The 23417-nt window shown below is 34.2% G+C and overlaps 3 protein-coding genes across 6 annotated transcripts; 2 read left to right on the top strand and 1 right to left on the bottom strand.

Annotated features, from left to right (window-relative positions):
* The first annotated feature begins 5852 nt into the window (after nt 1-5852).
* Nucleotides 5853-11227, top strand: LOC122591115 (survival of motor neuron-related-splicing factor 30). 4 transcript variants are annotated; one of them, XM_043763328.1, is made up of 8 exons: nt 5853-6129; nt 7343-7411; nt 8085-8204; nt 8955-9034; nt 9151-9226; nt 9306-9497; nt 10387-10515; nt 10920-11227. In XM_043763328.1, exons 1-8 carry the CDS (start codon nt 6052-6054, stop codon nt 11082-11084), a joined length of 909 nt encoding a protein of 302 aa, XP_043619263.1. In that variant the 5' UTR covers nt 5853-6051; the 3' UTR covers nt 11085-11227. The 4 variants fall into 4 exon arrangements, with proteins under 4 accessions (XP_043619263.1, XP_043619265.1, XP_043619264.1 ...); XM_043763330.1 differs by lacking the exon at nt 5853-6129 and adding an exon at nt 7717-7818 and having other exon boundaries at nt 7943-8204; XM_043763329.1 differs by lacking the exon at nt 5853-6129 and adding an exon at nt 7943-8006 and having other exon boundaries at nt 7368-7411.
* A 785-nt stretch (nt 11228-12012) lies between these two features.
* Nucleotides 12013-14273, top strand: LOC122591114 (purple acid phosphatase 2-like). Its single transcript, XM_043763327.1, has 8 exons — nt 12013-12195; nt 12299-12499; nt 12613-12724; nt 12838-13067; nt 13187-13325; nt 13457-13677; nt 13753-13874; nt 13956-14273. Exons 1-8 carry the CDS (start codon nt 12013-12015, stop codon nt 14149-14151), a joined length of 1404 nt encoding a protein of 467 aa, XP_043619262.1. The 3' UTR covers nt 14152-14273.
* A 170-nt stretch (nt 14274-14443) lies between these two features.
* Nucleotides 14444-16201, bottom strand: LOC122591727 (putative UDP-glucuronate:xylan alpha-glucuronosyltransferase 4). The gene is made up of 2 exons (XM_043763974.1): nt 15511-16201; nt 14444-15333 (listed from the first exon to the last, which is right to left on the bottom strand). Exons 1-2 carry the CDS (start codon nt 16199-16201, stop codon nt 14444-14446), a joined length of 1581 nt encoding a protein of 526 aa, XP_043619909.1.
* Nucleotides 16202-23417: the final 7216 nt, after the last annotated feature.

A 23417-nucleotide genomic window follows, 5' to 3' on the forward strand; every position in this document is an offset into this window, starting at 1 on the left:
TTACATGCGTGTAAGGCTTTTAACAAAAGACAAATGGATTGTCCGGTTAAAGGCATGTAAAGGCATAAAGGTCAATTCCTCGAAATCAGTGTTCAGACTTGTAAGGTCTAGAACACTGACAAGGACTCCAGTCAGGAGATCTGGTAAGTCTTCCAGTGAGCTCCGCTATTTGTTAGACTTCTTTCTTCAGACTTCAGTCTTCGACTTCAGTGAGAATGTTCTTCAGTGGAAAGATCTTGACTGGAGTGAAGTCCAGTGAACAAATCTGGTAGAATCCAGATTTCTGTACAAGTAAGTTGTTCACTGGTCTTCACATAATTTCTGGACAAATCTTCAGAGGGCTCCAGTAATCACGTCTGGAGCGAGTCCAGTAAATCTGGACCTAACAGTCCTTCCTATTTCGGAAGTGCCATTTGTGACACGGGGTCGATAACTTGTTTCAAAATGGAATGTGTCCTTATTCCGGTATGTGCTTTTATTTTTCTATGTCGCTTACCCCTATTTACTTTTGTTTGACCGAATATAGACATTGAGGGCATTGTCCATCTTAAGTGTAGGGGGGTGGCAAATAGGTTTAAGCTACCGGGTTTATCATTTTTGTTTTTTTGCCATTGAGATTTTTATCAGTTTTGTTGATGTGTCCCTCTCGTAGGCCTTTGGATTCTATCTAGGGGTATGAGTTTCTATTTTGAACTCTTAACTGTGATGTGCATGTTTAAAACTGGTGACATTAATTTGGCGGAATAACAGAAGTTGATATGATTTTTAAAAACTTGAGTTGAACTTGTCCTTGTGGTAAATTGCTTTTGACACTTAATTGATTACTTATTAAGCAATTTTACTACAAAATGTTTCGTTGACAAAAATTTTAATTGGCAAAGTGTGTCCTGAACGGTTATTTGGCTAGTCCTTCGGGATTGATAACATTACTTGCATACTCATATATATCCAAAACACCAAATTGTGAGATTTCATTATTTCATATAAAATGTGTCAGGTGACGGTTTTGGTTTGTTTACCTCGTAAATACGTCCCTCTCTTAGGCTTTTGGATTTATTCAGGAGTTAGGGTTTTCATTTGATGCCCTGCACTAAGATGTGTGTGTTTGAGGTATTTCTAAGCCATTTCCGGGTTCTTTTCTTGATAAGAGTATACCGGTGATGTGTTGATTCTAGAACTTGGCCTGGTGATCGTGACGAGTACATTGGATGACGAATTGGCATTTAGGTTTGACCATACTTTTTATTTCCTTCTTTTCATTTTTCTTTTGTATATCCACTTCCCTAGTATACAACCTTATACATATATTTGTCTATATTCACACAATTTTCTTTTCTTTTATACCTTAGCAATATATACACATATACATCACTATAACTTACCTTCCCATTGTATAAATCCACTTATTCATGTAAACTTTACCTAATTATACCGTTAGTCTAATCTGGGGGGCCATTGATTGTCATTGGTTTTTTTGGATGGTTTGGGAGAGTTTCAATGGGTTGATTTGTGAAATATTCTTGTCTATGAGAATATGTATATGGGTTAAGTTATTGAAGATTGTCTAGGATTGTTCAAACAAAGGAAGTGAAGTGTTATAGGCATGTTTATCATTGTAAGAGGGTATCTACTAGTAAAGTAAAAATGGTTCAAAAAGAATAAATAGAATTGAAAAACAGAAAAATAAAAAAAAAAAGAGAAAAGAAAAGAACTTGGGCTACTAGTAGGTATTTCTCATCTTTAAATGTCTAGAAAGTTGTCGTATCATTAATTTTGGAAGATTTGGTTGATTATAAGTTGTTTGAAGTTGATACACCACAATGGTGTCGGGCTTGTTTGGTACTTTGGAGGTGTTCGTGGAATAACGTCTTATGGGTTAGTGGTTTGTTGGCAATCAATAGTATGGGTTGATTAGACTAACTTATTCATATTCTATATAACTTATACTATAAACTCTGTACTTTCACTTTCAACCAGTAAATTTCCCATATCCTACTATACATTTCCATTATACGTAGCCTTAGTTTAACCAAACAACCATCCTTAATGCCTATTTTGACGATGTACTTGATCCTTGCGCCTTAATGGTGGAGTGACGATCCTGGTTCAAGCCTATGGTAAAGAGTATACATCACGACTAAGCTATGAGTAATTCTTCATATATTCAACCCCGAAAGTAAGCTTGTTGGAGTAGAATGATGTTGATAGGATCGTGTATTTTCATTTATGCTTAGTTGATTATTGTGGCTTGCGGATTGTTCAGGTATAGTCAAACATTTCGAGTTTTCATTTAAAGATTAAAACTGCTTCACCCGCTTTCTGTCATTTGACATGCTTGGTGTTGCTTCTTTTTTATACTTGTCATTTGTTTGATAGTTTGGTTGTCAAGGATTACTTTTTCTTAAATTCCGGATTTGCTTGAGGACAAGCAATGCTCAAGTGTGGGGGGATTTGATGTGACTAATTTATACCCATTACCCACATTGTTATTAGCCATTTTACTATATGTTTTAAGTCGTTTTTGTATGCATTTGGCGCGTTTATGGTGTTTGTTAGTGTTTACAGGCTCTAAACAGGATACGCGTTCATTTGGTACATTTTCGGATGATTATTGGCCCGGAAGTGCGTTATGATGATGAGAGTTTATTTGAGTGGAAAAGACGACAGAGTTTGGCAAGTAATCGAGATCGAAAGAACTTGGCTTTGTACATATTTGTGACTGCGCCGCAGTAGAGTTTGCACTAGCCCACTGCGCCGCAGTCCTGATCCACGGAAATTAATGGACAAACCCCCACTGCGCCGCAATGGGGATGGTTAGGAGTGACTGCGCCGCAGTCAGGGAAGGAAGAAAGGATGTCGTGGATTCATACTGCGCCGCAGTGGTGGTCACACAAGCCACTGCGCCGCAGTCCCCCTGAAGTCAAAGTCAACAATACCTCACTGCGCCGTAGTGAGGGAAGGTTCAACCCCACTGCGCCGCAGTGGGTGCACGGGAGAATCAGACTTGCCTTGTTTTTGCATCAGATTTTGGAGGAGTATAAATAGAAAACTCTAGGTCGAAAATTGGCTATCAAAAATCTTTCTAGGAGCTGTTCTACAAGGATTCTTCTTCCTCCAATCAAGATTATTTCTTAGGCGGACTCGTTGAAGATTCACGGGCACCCATCTAGATCGTATCTACTTATTGTCTTGCAATTTACTTTTCATCAAACGATTGGTACATCATGTTTCTCTTCTATTTTATTTATTATTGTGGATTGATCATGAGTGGCTAAACGTTTAATCATCCACCTTGATGAAACGAGACGGATAATGTGATTGCAATATTTTTAATTCAAAAAGGTTTATTTAATTATCGTTATTCTGTGGTCTTGATGATGTTAATTCTTTTCATTAATTAATTTTGATATTGGTTGCATATGATTCTTCGTTGGTGGTACCAGTTGAATGTGTATGTGATTTTAAAACAGTTACTTGTCTATAAGTAATTATCACTGGTTCATGGTATGATAGTGAATATCATTTTAAGAAAAGATTAATTTTGTCAACGTGATTGATATCGGTTGGTGGTACCACGCTATTGTCACATAGGTTCAGTTGATAATTTGATAGTCAATAAAACTGATTGTTAGAAGAATTGTCTTAGTTTTGGTGGTCCCGGCTTGGGTAATTTAACTGGCAGTTAGGTGATTTGATTTTTTGTTCACGGTTGGTGGTACCACGTGAGTATCTTAATCTTGTCACGATTATCTTTAAACTCTAGAGAATTTGTTCTTCATTAAATGCAATCACATTTGAAGTTGAGGGAAATCAAGGTGAATGACTTTTAATTATATTGTCTGAAGTTTTTTTTCAGTTTATGCAATTATTTTGCAAACCAATTTACTTTAAGTGCCAAGAGGATTTTCGAAGCAACACCCGTTTTCCAAACCATTTCATAAGCAACTAATAATTTCCCAATCCCTGAGAACGAACTCAGACTTACCTCTTAACTATATTACAAACGATCGGGTCCACTGCCCGTGAGTGCGTAATAGTGAGTTTTTAGGGAGTTTTAATTTTATAAATTTAAAGCTCGATTTTGCATATCATCATGCTAGCTGGGTTAAACGGGCATATAATATTTGAAACTAGAGTGTTGGAGTAAAACACAAACTAAAGGGGTAACAATGGTTAAGGCATCGACACTCAAGGCATAGCATACAAAACTATTGGTCTTTTTATATCTGCTATGATATTTATACAAAAGTTGAAATCTTGTGATCCATGTGAACGTTTATGGTAAAAACCTACGAACTCACCAACATTATGTTGACGTATTTTAGTGTGTATTTCTCAGGAAACTAAGGTTTAAAATGGAGCATACTCTACAAGTCACATTTGCATATTTCACGAAGAAAAGGAGGTTTTATAGTGTTATAGTTGCTTTGTTTAGAAAATCTATGTGATAAAATTATGAACTCGTTGTTATAATTATGTAATGAATAAAGAAGTTTTTATAATAAAAACGTCTCATTTAGAAGTCGTTTGTTATAATTTGCATTGTGCTTCACATAAGTCACCCTCTCCCTGGACCCACCCTGGTGGGGTGTGACAGACGCCTCCCAGATTTGCACATCCGCCTCCTGTTATCACCCAGCCACCACCTATTCCGACCGTCCATGAACAACTGAAGATAGGGGAGGCTTTAATCGGGGATGGGAGGGCTTATGGATCGAAATCTGGTGCTAGGTCGATCGAATTTAGGGTTCTTAATAAAAAAAAACCCTAATTGAAAACCCCAATTTTGAAGATGTCGCTGCTGCTGAGCAATCACCACCATTTTTGGCCACCTCTGGGAGAAATTCCGATTAAAATAAGGATGGGGAGGGGGTGATTAAGGGTGGGGATGATTCAATATCAGAAACAAATGCTCAATCGATCGATCTAGTGGCTGTGCAAACCGAAACCCTAAATAAAAACCCTAATTTGTTGCCTGACGCCGTCCAGCCACCTGCTACCACCTCTGAACCACCACCTGGAAAATTAATTGATGGGGAGGGGGCTATTTCGAACATGGATGGCAATAGATATATACATATACATTAAATGAAAAAGATACCTATATTATTATTATTATTTATTATTATTATTATTATTATTATTATTATTATTATTATTATTATTATTATTATTATTTGCAGAAATGGTCCTATGAGCAATAAATGGACGAAACTATCCCATGTGACAAGCACATGGGGGCATTAACGACTGAATTCTAACGGCTCGTTACTTTTGGACTAAAATTGCAACATGTGTGATATGACAAGGATACGTTTCACGACTTTTCATATTTTTATATCAAACTTGCAAAATGTGTGATAAAACAGGGACCAAAAATGCAATTTGTTTTTTATATAATCTCTGAGTTTGAGTTTGACTATTGGATTTTTAAAACATAGCCAAAAATATACGATATTGATAAAAAGATATAACTCTATTTAAGAAAATGAAAAGTCCTTGAAAGTTGGAAACAATGATAGTGATATTGTAGAGAGAGTTAAAAAATCTAGAATAATAGGGATAATTTTTTTGGTGTGTCATTTTTTAGCAGATGAATAAGGGGTATATTTGTCTAATTCATATTGAAAAATAACATTGGAGATATTTGTAATTTTAGATTTTTGGTTAGAGAAATTTGTAATTTTGATAGTAGATTTGAGGATATATGCGATTCTCGTTATCACTAATTTAAACCATGCTCATTTATTTTCACCTAAAGAACAAATGTGAATGTTTATAACATGTATAGGGACTAAATATGTAACCTTCTTAACAAAATCGGGCTACTATCCCCAATCCAATATCAAATCAAAATTCTGTCAGTTATAGGGTTTCCTTTCGAATCGATAAATACATATATTCTCTCAATTAGGGTTTTACCTATATTTTAGACAGATATTTACAAATAATAGTAATAATTTATCATAATAGTCTTTGTAAAATTATCAATCCAATTCGTATATCTATTCAAATCACGAGTTTACAAAACCCGGAAAACAAGGGGGAGACATGGAGGGAGGGGGAGATGACGTCAGCATAGAGGAGCTTACTTCCAATCTTTCTACATATAAACAACAGCTTCAAGAGGTACAACTGTTGCAATTATCTTATTATTATTATTATTTTTTTTAATTTTACAGTTATTATTATCATAGATATATCTAGATATAGATATAATAGCTATGTGTTTTTATGTATGTATGTATATGTTAAAAGTTCAGAAGTATTTGTAATTGCTATTTGGGTATATGGAAACACCGCCGAGGAACGTGAAAGGGTGGACATAGATGCTAAAGTATATATCGAATAATAATAACTATACTTAAATGATTATGTTTTTACGTAGAGATCGACTAGGGTATATTATTAGAGCTATGAATAACTATCTTTTGGCCTAGTGGTAGAACGTTTTGAACGTCTCAAAAGTGAATCTTGGGTTCAAACTTTATTGGGTGAAAGATCCTCAGATGGTCAGGGGAACACTAGAAATTCTTTGCAGTTGGCATGGAGACATGATGCCACTGCAAATACTAGAAATTTTACTTTAGATAGTTGCTCTTAGGAACTGCTGACGTAATTGCTATTAGTGGACGGCTTTAATGCTGGCATCATGCAATAGTGCAGAAATAATAACCGGGTCCTAAGAGTAATTTAATCATGAGACCTCGCTTTCTGTGTAAGGACACTCATATTGTTTCATCATAATAAAGGAAATGTAGCTAAGCAACCACAACTAATATATGGAATCAGCCTGCGGTGTTACGATGGTTCTACGGGTTTTTCAATTGGATTATACACTTTATGTCTAGTGAACGTGAGAACGTCTATTGTTCTTGCTGGATCCTTTGGCATGATGAATGTTTGCCTATAGACAGATGCACTTTTATAACTAAAGTATCACAATGAAAATGACTTCACAACAAGCGAGAAACATATCTTTTGAGTTTCCATAAAAGCAAAACTTCTAAAAAGATAGTTCTTGTAATATGTATGTTCCTTTAAGGTTATACTCGTAGTATTTATTTAATATATATTGATACTATAATGTATCTCAAAACTTGATAGTTGTGATTAAATGTGTTCTGACAAAGTTTTGCTAGTGGCTTTTGGCCAACTTTTTATTTAGTCAAGAAACTAGAGCTCATGCTTCATGCCTTAATTCCTTCAGATTATAATATAATTGTTTTTTGTTTCTAGATGCTTTATAAAGAAACAAGTTTCATTTTTCTTAAATATTTTTTCGAGCACAAGATACTGTGTACTGTGTATTGATTCACAAGAGCATATTGTCTTTGATCAGGTTAGGAAGCTTTTGAAGAGTGAACCTGGGAATGCTGAATATGCTGATGTGGAGAAAGAACTCGTTGAGGTGATTCTTACATTTTCCTTATATGTCACCAGGGAATGTTGAGCTTTTTAGATTTTAACTTTACTTGGCATCTAAATTCTTGTTGATGCAAATATGGTTGACCTGATTTTATATTTGGCTCCATCCTCGTATTTGGATGATTGATTAACCTTCTTTTCATACTAATGAGCTCTACATTTTTAATATCTGTCACCTGGTATAGGACATAATTATGCTTGACATATGTTAGACGTCAGTTAGTGTAACATAACCATTTCATTAAATTAATATGATGTCTGACCTGTCCATTTTCTCCATGAACACAGATGCACATGGATATGTGCGTGTGTGTAAAATATGTTTGTATTGCTCAAACGAGTACAATAACCAAAATGATTGACGAGCATTGGTTATCGTCACTATAGAAGGTGAGAATTAGAATTCTACTAAGTATTAAGTTCAAGGGTCAAATATGACAAACTTCCAAAAGTTTTGGATTTTACTTAGTCCATCAAAAGGTGTCCATTACTTTGTATTCTGATTTCTGTGCAGGTCTGCTATTTGTCGTGATGGCCAATCTACCTGTCTCTCTCCTGAATTCAGATATTATATAAGAGTTTGAAACAACATCATTTTTATCTTAAAAGTGTGATAATTAGTCCCAAGAATTTAAAGTCTGATTTTGTTCATGCAGGTGATTGCTTTAACCGAAGAACTCTTAGAAACTGCACGCGAAGCTGCGAATTCTGGAGCTGGTATTGGTACAGGTGCTGCTGACATCTCACCTACATTTCATCAATCGGAGAATGATGCGGTAACTTTTCTTTAGTAACTAACCAACATTTATATATCATTGGCAGCGTTGATATTCTATTATATAGTTTCATTTTCTATCTATAATATCTATAAAAAATATATTATAAAGCAAATGACCCCCCTCTCCTTTTCTCAAAACAAGCAATTAAAGTACCCAATTTGCCCCAATCTCTACTTGATATACCTATAATACCCCTAATGAAGTTAGTTTACAAAATCTACCTTTTAACTCCTAAAATAACTACAATACTCCCTTTTACATCAATAGCCTATACTACTCGCCACCGCCACCACACCACCACCAGGCGCCACCACACCACCACCACCAGTCGCCACCAAACCACCACCCATCGTTGCTACTATCACACCGCCACCACCACACCGCCGGTCCGCCGCTACCATTGGCGCCGCATTGTGCCAGCATCAGTCTATTAGTTTAGTAACCCAACCCAAGTATGTTTCAGATCCATTGAGAAATTGAAATCAGATATAACTATTATATTACTGAAATAGTTGCTGTCATATGCACTGCTAATTTTAAAAAGTTCATTGCATCTTATATGTTAACCGTTGTCTTTATTAAAATATATTTATTTTGGATCTGTCAAGTACCCTATTAGTTCTTAAAAATAAATGTGTTGCTACCTTCATAATTTTACAGTGAAGTTATATCTGAATATGTATACTTAGCTCACCACAGCACTCTATGAGTTATTAATCTTTATCCCATTCGTCATATTTTATTCAGGTATCAAGCGGAATGTCTGATGGTCACACACTTCCTGTTGGTACTAAAGTTCAAGCCGTTTATAGCGAAGATGGCGAGTGGTATACTTCATTTCCTCCTTTTTTCGTTTTTGCTATCTTATTCGATCAATTTTATTAAATTTATTATTTTTTTTCATTTTCTCTCTTATCTGTATTTGATTTAGTTGAACATGCAGGTATGATGCTACAATTGAGGCTCTTACACCAAATGGATATTTGGTGGCTTACAGTGGGTGGGGAAATAAGGAAGAGGTGAGATCTTGAAGAAAGTTCAGTTTTTTTTTATAAAATCAGAGTTAATGATGCTTTTTCTGATACGAAATATACGCAGGTTGATCCTGATAATGTTCGGGCGTTAGAAGAAGGGATTGTTAATCCGTTAGTGGAAGCTGAGAAGGAAGCAGAAGCAACTAAACAAGCCCTAAAACGTAAGATTGCTCAAGCTGCTACAGCTGATGTGGACTACCAGTCAAAAAGCTTACCAGCAAAACTTCGTATTGAACCAGAAGATTCTGAGGATGTGGTAAGCCTGTTACTAAGTTTGGCTTTTACTGTCCAAAAGTATATATTACGGTTAGCAAGGTGGGTGGGTCAGATAATTGGTCAAAAGGGGTTTAGGTCATAGCAGGTTCTGGTATACGTCAAACAAGGCCAGGTTGGGCTGACCAGAAGCGTCTTTTTAGAAGTATCTTTCTCACTACTTTTATAAATAATCAGTACATCAAATATAATTACACTAAAATACTATTTCAAAAATGATCTAATTTGGTGAACAGAATTAATCATTAAGGAGTTTAACGTATTGAAAATACAAGTTGGACCAATTTAAATTCCGTTTGATCTATATTCTTCTTCAAGATAAATGATACCTAAATTAACTAATTTCTTTGTAGTTGGGTAAAAGTTGCCATCTCTGTGTTCCTTTACTTGCTCTTCAGAAGTCTATGTCATAGCAAATAAACATCAAATATTCAATGCTAAGCGACCCTACTCACACTGGGCCTAGTGCTCAGGTGGTTTGGCCAATAGTGGGCCAAGAAATATTAAACGGTGATGTGGGCGGGGGCTTCCGAGGAGTACAAATAACCTCTGGGTTTTTTCAGATTTGGCGAGCATCTGGAATAACTAGCGAATTACAACTCTATTGTACCGCAATCGGTGTCTATGTCATAGCAAATAAACATCAAATATTCAATGTTTCTTTAGCTATCAGTTCTTCTGTTTCTTATCAACTATTTCTGGTTAAATATACCATTGAACTTTTCTGGATATGTCTTGGTAAGGTCTTGTTTGACCTTTCAGACATATGGTTTTCATCTAGTAGGACATTGTTGATTGTTGTAACATAAATATACATATCATCAATGATCTCATGTGCTCATGTAAATAGGTTTTTTGTTGATTTTATACAGAAAGCAGCCAAGCGTAAGAAGATACATGCTTTCAAGTCTAAGATGCGAAAGGAGCAAATTGAGGTTACGCAGAATAAGAGGCAAAACGCGTGGCAACAATTTCAAACCACAAAAGGTCGTGCCAAGAAGGTATGGGCTTGAATTTTCATTTTGTAAATGCCTAGATGGCAAATATAAAAATGAGCAGGTTTAGCAGCTTTGATTTTATAATTATTTTTTTTTCCCTGGGAGGGGGTACGTTGGGTAATGGGTGGGGTTGGACTCAGACAACATTTTATCCAAATATTTTGTAAATCTATTATATATTTTAATTGTGTTATGTATGATCACAGCAGCTATGTTAGTTTTTTAATTAGTTATTTATAATCAAAGTGAAATCACTATCAATGTCAGTTTTTTGTTTACCAGTGCCAGTAAGAAACATTGTTGAAGGGAGGTATTATCCAATAATTTTTAACTGCATTTTTGTTAAGAGCAAGTAGGGTTTGTTATGTTCTAGTTTAATTTATTCTCATTTTTTTGATTTACTTCAGATTGGGTTCTTCTCGGGTCGCAAGCGGGAAAGCATATTCAAGTCTCCTGATGATCCTTCTGGTAAGGTAGGTGTGACTGGAAGTGGAAAAGGTCTGACCGATTTCCAAAGAAGGGAAAAGCATCTACATCTCAAGGGAGCTAATGCTGAAAACACCGAAGAATAAATATGTAAAATTTCATAACTTTGATATGCTCCATGCACTAGTTTTTTTCTGTTTTATGTCAGTACATGTAGAGTGCGTGAAGTGTATCCAAGCAAGAACTCTTTGGATGCTGATTTTATCAAGTTAGATGCATTTGTACTTCATTGATGTCTTGTACTTCTTTATGTCATGTGTTTACCCAATTTATCATATAGTACTCCAGTAATAATAATAATATGCATGTATTTTGTAAAGTGCTTATGTTTGGTGAGGGATGATTGCCACAATATATAGTCTCTTTTTCATGATTAGATAATTTAAAAGACAAGATAATGGAGCCTATACATTTGGTTTCAACTTCTCCTATCCCGCTATTCATATTTATTGATATGAAAGCAGTGTTGGACGAATACAGTACACGAGCAACATGCGTGGAGGCGACTGCAAGCAACATTCGAGTGAGTGTAACGTTTCATATATTTTACTCCAACATATTTCCCCCAATGATAAAGTACTAATATATAAATGTGGCCAAACCGTCTATTATGCACGTAAATATTGAGAGAGATGGTGGGTGCCTATGTTCAACAAGAGATGAGTACATCAAGTATTTTGGGGGAACAACAATGAGTCAAATCCTGTATATGTTTATGGTTTTTAATCTTCAGATAAGTCTCAAAGTACTGAAAGTAGCTACAGTTATCTATATTTAACATGTGATTAAGCCAATCGAATCTTGTTACTGGATTCAATATGTTGTTCTTTTGCAATTAGTGTATATAGATTTAAGTTAAACTTTCATGGGAATATTTGTTCCCGATTTCGGCTTTTCTGGAGGAAAAAAACATTCTTTAGTATCTGAAAACCTTACATTCACATAACACAAATATATATAAGCATCATCTTGTACCTGTTTATATATGTATGTTTTGACCGAACTAATCTACTAATGAGATCTTCTCAGCATTTGTTTGTTTCTTTTCTCTGGGTTTTGATAGCAAGCAATGGAACATTTTTGTCATGTAAAGGAGGGATTACTAGCACGTTTATCCGAAAAGAAGAAAAGAGCGCAGACATGCCTCTTAATAGTGATGTCTTTGGTATTCCTCCAGGCTATAATGCTCCTCAACAGGTATGTACTACTTTTCAAACTTCTAAACAGTATTGTCTACAGAACTAGGTATTGCCGGTTTTGCTGTATCTGCAAGTGATTTTTTCCCGATGATACATACTAGGTTCATATAACACAAGGAGATCATATTGGAAAAGCAGTAATTGTATCATGGGTAACTGAAATTGAACCTGGTTCAAGCACCGTGCTTTATTGGAGTCAAAAAAGCAGCCGCAAACAAGAAGCCAATGGAAAAGTTACTAGCTATAAGTACTACAGCTACACATCTGGTTATATCCATCACTGCACCATCCATAATTTAGAGGTCAGATATCTGTTCACTTACGATGGCTTGCACTTCACTCTCATTCACTTTTAAGTTAAAATCCAAATAGTCCAATATTATAGCTCACAATAATAGCTTTTTGTTCTTGGTAGTATAATACCAGATACTACTACGCGATCGGGTTTGGAAACACTACAAGGACCTTTTGGTTTATGGTTCCTCCCAAGGTTGGACCCAATGTCCCTTACACCTTTGGAATCATAGGTGAGATATTATACCGAATAATGATCTATACATATATTCTCTTTAGCAAATATTTCTTAAATCACTCTCTATCAGAAGCTTTACATGTGAATAAGTGAAAATTTTATGTGCAGGGGACCTTGGTCAAACATATGATTCAAATCGCACTCTTACCAATTATGAAATGAACCCCGTAAAAGGGCAAACTGTACTGTTCCTCGGGGACCTTTCATATGCCGATGAATATCCTTTCCATGACAATGTAAGGTGGGATACTTGGGGACGGTTCGTTGAAAGAAGCACTGCCTATCAACCCTGGATATGGACTAGTGGAAATCATGAGCTTGATTATGAACCTAAGATTGTATGATAAAAGAACAATCCCTTTACATTTTCCTTATTATATATACTCTTTAGTTACTCTAAATACACAACTAGAAATAAAGACTGAACTATAGCCGCAAAATGATATATGCAATGCAGGGTGAAACTAAGCCGTTCAAGCCCTATCTAAAACGATACCATGTTCCTTTCAAATCATCAAAAAGCACAAATCCCCTTTGGTACTCGATCAAACGAGCTTCAGCCTATATAATTGTGTTGTCCTCCTACTCTGCATATGGTAACATCTGAACCCCAATTCCTTAAATATATCTTACTTTACTTGTTTGTGTTGTACAGCGGATATTAGTATATTACATATTAATTAGTACGTTAATTACTATGTTTAATGAAAGTTTTGATTGTGCATAGGAAAATCCACACCTCAATACAAATGGCTCCGGAAAGAATTAAAAAAAGTCGATAGGAGTGAAACACCATGGTTGATTATTCTTATGCATTCCCCTTGGTACAATAGCAACAATGCACATTATATGGAAGGAGAGACAATGAGAGTTGTTTTTGAACATTTTTTCGTGCAATCTAAAGTTGATATTGTGTTTGCCGGTCATGTTCATGCTTATGAGCGTTCGGTAAGCTACAACCCTCATATAAAGAGTAGCACCATCTAGACATAACAGAATCCTCAAGACACAATAATTGTACAGGAACGCGTATCTAACATTGCATACAATATCATAAATGGGAAGTGCTCTCCGGTGGAAGACCAATCTGCCCCAGTTTATATAACCATTGGTGACGGAGGAAACATTCAAGGATTGGCAAGCAAGTAAGAGTAGATGGCTATTTGCTGGTGTTACTTTCTGTTATTCTGTTCAATTACGAGACTCAAAATTGTTTACATTTTCAGCTTTACCGAGCCACAACCAACATATTCAGCATTCAGAGAAGCAAGTTTTGGGCATGCTACGTTGGAAATTATGAACCAGACACATGCTTTCTATGCTTGGCACCGCAACGAAGATGGATATTCAAATCAAGCTGATTCATTATGGCTCTATAATAGATACTGGTATCCCATGAATGACTCAACGACCAAACATTAAACAAAAACAATGCACATTTCGTCTGTCCTGTCTTAGAATATGAACACTTCTTATCCATAACAGAGAAGTAGTATCATTTCATGAAGTAAGTTTTCATTGATTCTTCTTTTATCAGGATGTATTGACCCATTCATTCAATCAATACAAGTTTTTATATATTTCAATACAAATAGTATTATTTTTCCTTGAATCATAATACTTTTGTTTTTATCTCTTTTATTTATATAAATTGAAAAACCATGAAAATATGTGCGCGTATTTGTATCTTTCTTTCTACTATATGAAAGTTACTTTAACCCAATGTCTGTCTTGTATCTTTTACTATTATCTTCCAATGTCCATCTCTAAAACCCGCAATCTTGGCTACCCCTCTCCATTTTCTTATCCGTGTATCCATCTGTTTCGTTAACCCACAAAACGGTCTCAACTTACTATTCATTGTCTCATAAACCTTCCACCATCTTTTATGAGCCGAATCACTAGCATAACGTCGATGGTCAGCCATATCCCAGTTACAATCATAATCTTTATAACACATCCACGGTTTCAACCCCAAATAATGAATGGTGTATAAATTATCCGGGATTTCATGTTGAGTGTTGTTATTTGTATCTTGGAAGTACTTTAGATAGTTTACCATTGAATGGAACCGATGCCACCACGTAAAAGCTTCATTAAGAAAACCTTGATCACCTCCATTGTATGATCCTAAAGTGTATATCTTTTCCATCAAGGTATTAAACATACATTGTGATGGTTCTATTAAAATGAGACCCGAGTTAAATAAAGACCTATTATTTTCAACGGCTGAGAGTTGTGGATGATTAAAAAGCTCATCCAAGTTCTTTAATACTATAAGATCGGCATCTATGAAGATAACTTTGGTGTACTCAATGAGCTGCCATATTCGAAGTTTGCTATAGTTATATTCATTATATGCACCTTTTTTTGCATGAGGGCTTCGTATACGTTCAATAAGCTTAATCTTCCATCCGGCGGCTTTAAGTCCTCTAAGGGATGTTGGAGAAATGGAATGATCAGCAAGCAGGATTAGATCCTTGGTTGAGTTTGTCTGCAAGATGCTTTGTGCTAAAGCTATAGCACCACATACATAGGCTTCAGAGGAGTGAAGAACGGTCACATATGCCTCTCTTGATGTGTATTTATTCGCCGTCATTTGACCTGAAAGTTTAGTAATTACAAGTAAGTTTACATGTAACTCATTTTGTTTTCTGAGATTAATCTCCGGCATAGACATATCTATGTTTATCTGGGAGTAACGTAGGTTTTGTAAGAAATTTATCGTAAAAAACATAAAAATCAATAAGACATTGGTTTAATAAATGTTACTAGGATTACCAGTAGATTGTAAAGATGGTGATGAATTCATGCAAGAGCCAACAGGCATATTAACCTTCTCATAAAGTCTTTTTATATCTGGTTTGTAAATCCTATAATCAACCCCTTCCCATATCATATCATCACATCTAAAAATCTCCAACATTGGCCTTGACCTTCCTATAAACACTACATAAACTTCCCTATGATCACCATTATCATCCCAACCACTATTTACCAATACATTTGCCACCACCAAATTCACTTGCAACCTAAACACGTCACGAACACCATCCGGAACCTGAGCCACCACTACGTCCAACTTCTCATACGAAGGTGGCATAGGGACTTCGGGGCACTTCATTGGGCCCCACTCCCCGTTGTACACTGGTAAGAAATGTTCCCATTTCTTATCTTTATCCACTTTTTCAAAGTTAATAATGACCAAGTGATCAGCTAAGCCATGGTTAGCTAATTCTACGTTGACCAGACCGATCCTTGGCTTATTTAGTCGGTTTTTGGTCAAGAATTGGAGTTTGTCATACCAATGTGGTTGTTCCGTAGCATTGAGGTTATGTGTGATGGTTATTTCTTGGTAGTTCAAGTGGAGATTGTAAATGGTGGTATGGATTAGAAGAGTAAGTGTTAGACAAAGGAGGACAATTAGGAGGGGGAAAGTTTTTTTCTTTATAAATAATGGCTTTGAAGCCATGCTAATATTTTTTGCGACTTTCACATATCTCTTTGTATATTGGTATATATATATAAATAAATATGTTTGTGGAGAAGGAAGTTTGATTGATGCAGGTGTTCCTAATAGAAGTTGGTAAGCAGTGAATAAACTCGGATTAAAGGTAACACAAATTTTTTATTGTTAGTTTTTTATCGACGTAAACTAACGATAGGGACTAGATGGTTTAAAATTTTAGCACTTTGATATTTTCAGTTTCTTAATATTTGCAATAGTACGTCTTTATGTCTTTACGAATTTTATTGTTGAAAATTTAGAGTTAAGTCATATTGATCGATATTCTATTTTTGTTTTACTGGTAGAACTACTATAATATACATTATTTTTCAAAATAGAAATAAAAATTAAACTATATTAATCTAACAGACTCATAGCTCAAATTACCCATATAATCCTATATAAAATACTTACACTTATATTGGTTAGACCCCCTTAACACGGACATTATTTGGTCATTGGTTACCCATTAACTCAGATTACCCATATAATCCTACATAAAATAGTTACACTTATATTGGTTAGACCCCTTAAAGCGGATATTATTTGGTGATTGGTTACCCATTGGCCTCTCTCAAATATTAACTTCATGACATCGGTTGGTGTATCGATTTTTTCCTTCAAATGAACGATGCGCTTGTGATGAGTTAACAAGTCCTTTGAATTTTTCATAGTTTAACTAACGTCGGCTTATCTTTTCATTGTGTTGGTTCTGCCGCTCATTTTTCTATCATCTCTAGGATTCTTGACTAAGCTAACAAAAATTTTATATATTTTTTATTTGTTTAATTATTCACTTTTTCTTTTGGTTGTTGTTAATTCGAGTTCATTATCAATTGATTGTGAAGTTTGCATATAATTAAACTATTTAATCAAATACCACAAAAAAATAAGAAACAATTTTCAGTGTATATAAATATATAAAATATAAAACAAATCATAATAGCCGTGATTGGTCTTAGTCATTACCAATTCTGGTGAGTACTGTTGCATTAGACGATCTCCAGCGACCAATTTTCAACCATTAATCCTACACAGTAACACCTTCAACCACTACTAATCCATCATTGGTTTGTGACCCACTATATATTATTTTAATATCCGTTGAGTCTAAAAGGGAAAACCGCAAGTTGCCACAAAACCCAAAAAGTATCCACCAACAGTAGCCACTAATCCGACCACGAGTCCTAAACAATGGTATGTGGTCAAGTTTTGAGTCTTCCACGAGGTCACCTACCGTTTTGAGTGGTCTAATTGATACGTTTATTGACCTAAGGTTTCATAATTGAGAATTGATATTAGTATCACAAGTAGTGATTTATGTATCACAGTGTACAAGTTTTTTAACATACTGTATAAGTCAGTATAGCTTATGTGTGTTAAAAATATCAACTAGTTGTGGTACGAATATCACTTCCCTTCATAATTACCGTAATGTTTTTTTTTTATCTATCTTTATTTTTAAAATTAATGTGTTTATTAACTGATATTAATAAATAAAAAAATAAAATGATGAATATCAAAGCGCTATTAATAATTGATGTGTGTTATTAAAGAACGACTAACATGAACGGGTGAAAAAAATGATGTTTACCATTGAAAATAAGCGTCAACTGAATTGATTCATTATAAACATATATAAAAAGGAGAAGTAACATTTACTTATATTAAATTTGACAAATCAGGATAAGTAACAACTGAAAAATATAGAAAAAAAATATATTACGAAGGATTTCCAACATAATTTTAAACTTTTGTCGGAAATCTGTCGAAAGTTCCATTAATTTTCTAAAGATCTCCAATAGATGAGAAATCTATCAGATATCTGTCACTATCTATCGGAATCGAATTTAGTTACTTGGATTTTCTTTATAACGTGTTTTTCGTCAATAGGAAATTTTTGAAAGATTTTTCCTTTCTAAAATTCCGTTGGCCGGAATATAGCAATGCTAGTAGTGTATGTTATTTAAAAAGAATGTCATCTATTATATTAAAAGATATATGAATTCTGTTTTAATTATATCGATTGATGATAAATAGATAGAAACTACATTATCAAATATTGTTATTGAATCATATCTTTATCTTTATCTTTATCTATACTCCCTTATAAAGCAAACTAGCTTTAAGTCATTAAGAACCTGAAAAGTCTAAAATGCCCCTTACCGGCCTTAATACATCTTTCTATACCCATCTCTACAGTTGGACTAAACTACCCATGAATCTATCTCATTTTTAAAACAAAATTCCGCCGCAACGTGCGGGTATTATACTCGTATTATAAAAAGAATAGCCCTCTTTATTTTTGGTAATGTTGAAAATATGTAATATTTTCACTTAACACCCCTTAAAATGCTTTCACATTCATAATCTCCTTAACATTAATGATTAAATTACACTATCAATCATTTTATCACTTAAAATATGTCCATTAACATTTTACATCAATTATATATACAACTCAACGCCGTTCCACCACCAAAAGTCGCCCAACCATCACACCGTCGCTGTCACGACCGCCGCATCGCGCGGGCACCGTGCTATATTATAAAAAGAATAGCTTTTTTGGTAATGGTGAAAATATGTAATACATATTTTCACTTAACACCCCTTAAAATACTTTCATATACACTATCCTCTTAACATTAATGATTAAATTACACTGTCAGTCCTTTATCATTTAAAATATGTCAATTAACCTTTTACATCAATTATATAGACAACTCACCGCCGCTCCACCACCAACAGTCGTCCAACCATCACACTGTCACCGCCACGACCACCGCCGCATAGCGCGGGTATCGTGCTAGTATATATTAAAAGACAACTGTCATAATAGTTTATTAACTAATAAAAGCCTTAATTTAATAAAATTAAAATTTGATGATGTCATAAATTAAATATAAAAAATAAATAATTATTAACTTATAAATAATATTATTATAACCTTACTTATCCGTTATTTGAAGATGATAATCATATCCAAACTTTTATGTTGGATTAATGACTATAGTAACTTAACTTCATAGGACTCTTTTTACGCACTTATTGTTATAATAACATAACTCAAATAGTCTAATGTAACTACTTTTAAGTACAATCCAATTATAAAATTTCTCTTTTTTATTTTTTCTTGAACGACATATAAACTTTACTTTTATAAAAAAAAAATCAACACTATGTAATTAAAGAATTAACTGTAATAGGCAGAGTTCTTTTTCTTTCCGTTTACATTTTACAAACTATAAATAAGAATAATAGCAATTACATATTTAATAGAAAAACATATATCTTTGTCTAAATATATTTCTAAATAGATCTTTACGAGGATTGAGGTTCTCTAAAATTGATCCAATTTTATAAATAATGTTGAATCAATTTTAACCGTTGGATTAAATATAATGGTCAAGATGTAAACATTAAATTTTAATTTTGATTATTGAATTTAATTCTAAGGTTAAAGTTGATTCAACTTTACCTATAAAGTTGGATCAACTTTAAAAGATCCTAATTTTCTTTACAAACAAAACATATGTTACTTCATATATATATATTTCACGAATTTTGTCATAGACTCAGAGGCAGGCGGTACCACATGGGGGAAGAGGGGGCATTAGCCCCTTCCAAATTTAGATTTTGTCATGTATTTTTTAAAAAATTTTAGATTTTTAGAAGTTTTCAATAGGTTTTTAATATTTTGTCATCTTTTAGATTTATTTTTCATGAATGTTCTAATTTTGCCCCCACGAAAATTTTTTCTAGTACCGCCCCTGCATAAACTTATTTAAGTTTTATTTAAGTGTAGAATTCCTATATACACCCGTATATATACAACCGTATATTTATACGGGTCTAAAATCTATTCTAATACCATAAAGTTTATTTCCCTCTCGCACATAAGAAAGTAGTGTCACGCAAGTTTCTAACTATTGTCTCTGGACATTTAAGTTTGTACCTTACATGATAAGAAAGCTAGTATTAAATAGAGGTTATCTATTAATTTTATGCATAAGCAAATTGAAGTGTCAACTAAGATGAATTATTTTCAATAAAATATTCGTATTTGGTGACATATAAACTTTGGAAATCAAGTTTAAAGAGCTGGTGGATAATTATGACATCAAGAAATCGTTGATAATATTCAATTTTAGGGGGTGGTTGTATGTTGAATAATTGTACCAATCTTTTATATTAATTTACTACGTTTTATAAACGCATAGCTTGAATTAAGCAGCTTTAATTCAACAAAGCTGTAGCGTAATGTGTTGATTGTTTAATATCTTGCAACAAAGGTCGATTTTATTATGAATATTATGTTTTTTTTTTCCCGAACATTCAGTCGAGATACGACATCATGGAAACCTCGTCGTATAGTGGTGAAGCCTTGCACGTACCCTAGATAACGGAATGTTGACCATGGTCCGTTACAAATATTCGGAGGGAAAAACCTCAAAACTTATAATCCATGAGAATCAAACTCAAGACTTTGGGTAAAACCGAAAATGTTTAACCAGTTGAGCTTGACATCGTTAGCATGAATATTATGTTAGTTATGTGAAAATACCATTACTAATTAATTACAAAAGTGGAAATTCACATGGATGGTTAGTTTGTTTAAAATCGTACATTTCGTATTTTAACTTATATACTAACGAAGACAGTTTCTTTTTTCTTTTTCAATCTAAATTTGTTTTAGATCTAATCTTTTAAACGTTATAAAATTTCTAATATAACAAAACTGTTGTCTGCTAACTATTTTAAGATTTTAAACTATGTGTTGCTTAACGGTAAGCATGATAATAGCTTGAGCATCAATAATTCAATAATCTCCTTGTCCTTCCTTCGGATATCTGCATTCCGTATGTTTGGAATGATTAGTTTGTAAAGAGTTGCCAGTGTCGTTGTGCTTATGTATCGTGTTTTTATGTGGTTACATTAGTTGGTATGGTTTTATTTGTTTGTCGTTTTCTCAGGACTTGTATGGACTTGTGGCCTTAAAATTGATGGGGATTTTTCTCCCGTTTGATTTGAATTTTTTCCATTCTTTTTTCAAGCACGACAGTTAAAGCCCCAAACGATTTTACAAAGGTTAGACGGCCTTTTCTACCATTTAAGTAGAAACTAGAAGCAGCCTCTCTGCATACATCATAACCTCCCCTTATACACCGTCGAAGTATTGGGGCTCAAAACCCACGAAAAACGGCATTGAGCAGTTTCTTTTTTTCTTTCTTTTAGAATGTGTCTTTTCATCTTGTATTTGTTCTTACCTTGTTAAAGATCTTATTAATATTTTGGGAGAATTTTGACATAAATAAGGAAGATTGTAAGTCTTAAAATAAGAGGACTCATGATTTTATTGAAAATAATGGGAAAAATTCATAAAAAGATAACATTTTTACTCAAAATTTCTAATAAGGAAAACCTATTTAGTTTTCGTCTATTAAAAGGATTTTATTTTTAAATTTTCTTAATAAAGTTAATATAGTTTGTTTTTAACGTCAAACTTCCGTTAAATGCCACTTCGGCTTGTCAAGTCATTATGGACATCTGACTAGATTATACCCTTCTTTCTTTTTCACTACACACCTCTTTCTCCCTTTGAAGAATCCGGCCACCACCACTGCCGGCCGGCGCCGCGCCACCGGAGCATCGCCAGAAAATTAGATTATGAAGTTTTAAAAAAGAATACATACAAAAAAAACCATACAAATCAATAACACAATACAACCCTAAATTTTAAGGGTTACTTTCTATATCAATTATAGAAATTCACATTCATATATATATATATATAAATCATCAAAAATAATCACAACAGTTGCATCTGACTATTGAGTTCTTAGTAGAACTCGGAGGTCTTCCTCTTTTATCTCCATGTTAAACGGTTAAGCCCACTTCCCCTAAACCTATCGAATCCGACCCATCACCATACTGATCCACCCATGAAAATTAAACCTTTATTGTTGCAATGAATCTTGATGACTTCATTGTATTATCATTATTATTACCATTATTATTATCGACCAGAGCTCCTCCTTGTAATTGATGGTGGTGGTGTTGGAGCACCGCCGGCGATTTCGGAAGCGGTTGTTGAGCTAAATATTCATGTAAAGCTAATTGGATGAGCGGGGACTTGGTTAAGTATCCCGATTTGAGTGAAGCTTTTGAGATTTGGTGTTATAAAACAAAATCAGCTAAAAGAAGATTGGTCAGGGGCTGGATAGAGTTTGTAATCCTACTGTAAGCATGTGATGACTAATGACTTATTGGATGGTAATAAAACTATGAGGAACAAGGCTTCCTTTCAATGCCCCTCATAGGGGTATCTCGTGACACGTGGCGGTACAATCAGCAAGAGGCGTTCCTTACTTTTCGTGGGAGCAAGACCTTATATAGTAATGTCCTTCTGAGGGATCCACAATTTATTTAATTATATACTATTAATGAAGGGGGCCATGAAAAGTAAAAGAAAGTGGTGCATCAAGTATTTTGGGGAAGTGAAAAGTAAAAGGGCGCATGAAAGATTCATTTTTTTCTCTTTAATTTCACCCCGTCCATTTTCTCACGCTTCACCCCTTTCTATCTCCAGAACACCCCCTCGGGAAATGTGTGGGGCATCCCGGGGCGTTCTCGCGCGTCAAAAGTTCAATTTCACGACTTGCTCCTCATAGTCAAAGGATACGGTTGTATGTTAATTAAATAGATTAAAAGTTAAGGTTGAGGTTAAAGGTCAAAGAAACAATCTTGTAATAAATAATAACGTGGCATTATCTTTATTATCTAGTCAGATGTCCACGTCAATTTTTTTAATGACATGGCTCTTAACGGAAGTCTAGCGTTAAAAACAAACGATATTACCTGTATTAAGAAAATTTTAAAAACGAAATCCTTTTAATAGACGAAAACTAAATAGATTCTCCTTATTATAAATTTTAAGTAAAAAGGTTACTGTTTTTTGGATTTTTCCCTTAAATAATTATCTATCTATCTATCTATATATATATATATATATATATATGTATATATATAAATTTGTGTGTAGAAATCTGTGTTTTATTTTTGTCTATAACTTTAGTCCCTTTTGTATTAAAAGATTACATCAATGGTCCTTATTGTTAAAAATATTACAAAAACTCTAACTATAGTTAATGGATGTTAAGTCTTGTTTAAGTGTTTAACG

Source organism: Erigeron canadensis, chromosome 3 (genome assembly GCF_010389155.1).
Source record: "Erigeron canadensis isolate Cc75 chromosome 3, C_canadensis_v1, whole genome shotgun sequence".
Taxonomy (NCBI): Eukaryota; Viridiplantae; Streptophyta; class Magnoliopsida; order Asterales; family Asteraceae; genus Erigeron; species Erigeron canadensis.

What these genes read in the sequence shown, in the direction of transcription:
- LOC122591115 (XM_043763328.1), top strand. Translation starts at nt 6,052, where the DNA reads ATGGAGGGAGGGGGAGATGACGTCAGCATAGAGGAGCTTACTTCCAAT. An exon ending in TGGAGAAAGAACTCGTTGAG is followed by an intron (nt 7,412 to 8,084) that starts GTGATTCTTACA and finishes TTGTTCATGCAG; the next exon opens with GTGATTGCTTTAACCGAAGA. An exon ending in ATCAATCGGAGAATGATGCG is followed by an intron (nt 8,205 to 8,954) that starts GTAACTTTTCTT and finishes TATTTTATTCAG; the next exon opens with GTATCAAGCGGAATGTCTGA.
- LOC122591727 (XM_043763974.1), bottom strand. Translation starts at nt 16,201, where the DNA reads ATGGCTTCAAAGCCATTATTTATAAAGAAAAAAACTTTCCCCCTCCTA. An exon ending in ACCATCTTTACAATCTACTG is followed by an intron (nt 15,334 to 15,510) that starts GTAATCCTAGTA and finishes CTAAACTTTCAG; the next exon opens with GTCAAATGACGGCGAATAAA.
- LOC122591114 (XM_043763327.1), top strand. Translation starts at nt 12,013, where the DNA reads ATGAGATCTTCTCAGCATTTGTTTGTTTCTTTTCTCTGGGTTTTGATA. An exon ending in TTCATGCTTATGAGCGTTCG is followed by an intron (nt 13,678 to 13,752) that starts GTAAGCTACAAC and finishes ATAATTGTACAG; the next exon opens with GAACGCGTATCTAACATTGC. An exon ending in ATTCAAGGATTGGCAAGCAA is followed by an intron (nt 13,875 to 13,955) that starts GTAAGAGTAGAT and finishes TTACATTTTCAG; the next exon opens with CTTTACCGAGCCACAACCAA.